The sequence below is a fragment of the Pelophylax lessonae genome (assembly GCF_965119305.1).
Source record: "Pelophylax lessonae genome assembly, chromosome: 6".
Taxonomy (NCBI): domain Eukaryota; kingdom Metazoa; phylum Chordata; class Amphibia; order Anura; family Ranidae; genus Pelophylax; species Pelophylax lessonae.
In genome coordinates, this window is record NC_138773.1 from 299,361,240 (window position 1) to 299,364,926 (window position 3,687).

The following is a 3,687-nucleotide window of genomic DNA, read 5'->3' on the forward strand; positions in this document are numbered from 1 at the left end:
CGACGTAGACCTACGTCGCTGGACTCCTAGTGGCCTCAGCGGCGCGCACCGCCGGAGGCTCACTCCCCCAGTGTTTAGACACAGCTGGAGTCGGGCCGGAGGAGGAGAGGCAGAGAGGCGGCAAACTCCCTTCCCTGATTGTTGGAAAGTGAGAAGATCCGTCTGCTTATGTAAACCATGCAGGCGGATCTTCTCTGTGACAGACAGGAGATCACAGGATTCAGCATATTTGTAGCACTGATTACTGTAGTAATGTCACTCATCTCCCCCCCCCCCCCCCCCCAAAGTGTCATGTCAGTTAGGGGTCAGACCGCAGTGTCAGTCTCGCAAAAAAATCGCAGCTCGCTGTCATTACTAGTAAAAACCAATAAAAATTACATCTTTCCCGTAGTTGGTAAACGCGATAACTTTTGCGCAAACCAATCAAAATACCCTTATTGCAAATTTTTTGTTTTCCTATAATAAAAAAAAAAAAAAAAAAATGTAGCAGAAAACAAATTGGCCTAAAATGTTAAATTTTGATTTTCAAATTATTATTTTTTTTATAGGAATGTTAATTATCAGAATGTGAAATATTGCTTTTTTCAAAAATTAAAAATCGCACAGGTGATCAAATACCACCAAAAGAAAGCTCTATTTGTGGGGAAAAAAGGACTCAAATTTCGTTTGGGTACAGCGTCGCATGACTGCAATTGTCACGTAGTGCCGAATCGCAAAATATGGCCTGGTCAGGAAGGGGGTTAAATCTTCTTAATGTGGATAAAAATACGCTCATTGAGAATTTTTTGTCAGACATGTAGCTAATAACATTTTGGCCTAAATATATGACAAATTGAATATTTAACAGTCAAAGTAGAAAATGTAAATTTTTCGCAAAATTCTCACACTTTTTTTTTTTTTTTTTTATTGTAAAAAATAAAAATTGGACAGGTGGTCAAATGCCACCAAAAGAAGGCTCTGTTTGTGGGGAAAAAAGGACGTAAATTTTGTTTGGGTACAGCATTGTATGACCGCGCAATTGTCCGTTAGTCGCGCAGTGCCAAGTTGAGAAAAGTGGCCTGGTCATTGAGCAGCAAATCTTCCGGGGCTAAAGTGGTTAAAGAGGAAGTAGAGTCCCATACCTAGTTTGTACCTAATAGGTACTGTAAATCTCCTAAACATGCACCGTTTGGGGGACATTTGCTATATGCAGCCAATTGACGACGTCAGCGCATGTGCTCTAAAGGAATGGCCACCTGTGCCCTTCCTCTAGAATCCTGTGCTGTAAATGATGGTTCCCTCGCCCACGTGCAGGGGTGATGTCAGAGCCAGAGTTCGCAGACCGGGGAAGATGGGACACTGACTTAATTTTTCAGATAAGTTTCATATAATGTGGTAGTATGTGATGCATACTAGCACATTATGCCTTTACCTTGCAGGTCTGGGGGGAAAAAACACCTGCAATGAATTAAATAAATATTAGGTTTATATTCCCTTCCTCTGCAGCCCTTTTAGAACTATAAATGAAGTTGGTGCTGGAAGATTTCCTCTGCACAGTGCTAAACAAGAACAAGAAATGTAAGGCTATAAACCGCCCAGCATCTGTCACTGACTGGGGGCTCCTCTGAGGAAATGTGTAATATCCCTACTTCGTTATATACCCCTCTTCTTTCTTTCCAGTTCTCTAACAAGCTGTAATCAAAATGTATTTTAAGGTAGAGCCTCTGTAAATTATATATAGCTTAACTGGTTAATGGGTGCATCTTTTTGTCTCATAATTTTGTGTTCTTCCTTCCAGACTCTCGGCTATGATTGTCCCCAAGAGCAAAAGCAAAGCAGATTTTTGTGGCGTGGACAAGTATTACTATATCGTCAGGCCAGACCTGAATTGTTACATGAGATCAACAAACTTTAATCATGGAGAAGATCTGGAGATCTTCAGCTTGCACCCATCCTGCAGGAATGGAGATCATTACTTGGCCTATGAGGATGACCACTTCTACATCATCAAGTCGGACCATTACCGTCGGGTTACAAACATGAACAAAGATGAAAGTGCAGTTGTTTATTCCCTCCACCCCAACTGTCAAGGGGGCAGTCACTATTGTTCGGCTTTTGGATACTTCTATATAATTTTTCAGGACCGAGGGGTCTATCGCCGGACAAAGAACATGAACAAAGATGAAGAGGCTGAAGAATTCACGCTACACCCGGAATGCAGAAATGGGCTTTACTATTTTGGTGTGAAAGATTACTACTATTTTGTGAACCCAGAGGACCAGTGGGGAGGGATTAAGTACACAAGATGTACCAACTTCAACAAAAATGAGGGTGTTGAAATCTTCTCATTCCATCCCAGCATCTATAGCTTTCTGCCTGGAGGTCTGGCTATTGCCAAGGGCCCCTCTTTTGGTGAGTGGGTGTGCATCAAGACCATTGACAATAACTCCCAGACCCCCCTTGAATGGAAGAATCGGGTTGCCAAGAAGGTTGGATATGAGAAGGAGAAGATGTCCAGTATAGAGCACAACTGGAAAGTGTCAGCAACTGTCTCGGCTGAGACAGGAGGATTGAGTGCTTTGATTTCAAAGGCCCAATTTTCACTTTCAACTGAATATGGTGGATCCAGTACAAACACAGAAAGGGAGAATTGGAATGAGGCCACTGAAGTTGAAGAGACAATAACACTCACTGTGCAGCCACAACAAAAAGTCTACATCTATGTCTACCAGATGGGTTTGGGAAAAGAGCCTGTGCTACATTGCCGGGATATGAGAATCCTTGACAACCCTACCCCACCTACTGATAACCCCCTGCCACATGCATGAAATTGGTTCTGGATTTCTAATGTTGACGTGGCTTCAGTCACATTTAGCACTGTACCATTAAAGTGATCCTGTACGATTTCACACTGAGCAATGTAAGGCATTCACAGAAGAGACTTTGGGCAGGTTGTACTTGCTTTCCCTGTGATCAATGCTCTGCTGCCATACCAGTTGAGATTCCTGTGTACATCTGACTTTCTAACCAGTGAAGAACTTGCTCCGGGCTGTGGAACTTTCTGTTTTTGGTGTTTGGTCACCTGAGCATCAGGCACTTTTTCGAGGGGATATGGAGGCAAATGTTCTGTCTTCCCACAGCAGTGTACTGGTACCCCTAGTAACAGGAGATCAGGGGTAGCAAGTGCAATCTACTTCCAAATGCAATCGACTTCCAAATCCTGTCTGAAGAAATCCTGTTACTTTGACCAGTATGACCGATGCCATGGTTCACTTCAAAGGAAGACCTTGGCAGTCTGAGTGGTGACCATTGCATTTGTACCATAATGTTTAATAAATATGCTTTGAAATTGCAGTTTTATGTGTCCTACTTTTATTTTTAATTCAGAGAATTCCACAACACAGCTGCATTCAAACTACAAAGTTTAATGTAATGTTTATGCAGTTACCGGTACTCATTGTTTAGAAAAATCCCACCCTACACCACTAGTGTTGTCTGTACCCCGGTTCAGCAAGATCTGTTGGCTGTCTGTCAGAATATTCTCTTCTGTAATTTTTGTCATAATAAGGAGGGTTTGGCCTTTGCTTTTCTCAGTTTTGTGCTATTAAAACTGATCTGTTAACTGGTGAGAGCAATTTAGCACAGATAAAGCAAATCGCTCCCTATGAGGTAAGCTACACAAATGGTATTTGCATCTTTTTAGTGATG

The 3,687-nt window shown here is 42.2% G+C and overlaps 1 protein-coding gene across 1 annotated transcript; it reads left to right on the forward strand.

Moving 5' to 3' along the window:
- Positions 1–1,832: 1,832 nt before the first annotated feature.
- On the forward strand, positions 1,833–2,807 carry LOC309558304 (uncharacterized protein; the record flags this gene model as incomplete). The annotated part of the gene is made up of 1 exon (XM_082261362.1): positions 1,833–2,807. Exon 1 carries the CDS (start codon positions 1,875–1,877, stop codon positions 2,805–2,807), a length of 933 nt encoding a protein of 310 aa, XP_082117488.1. The 5' UTR covers positions 1,833–1,874.
- Between the last annotated feature and the right edge of the window lie 880 nt (positions 2,808–3,687).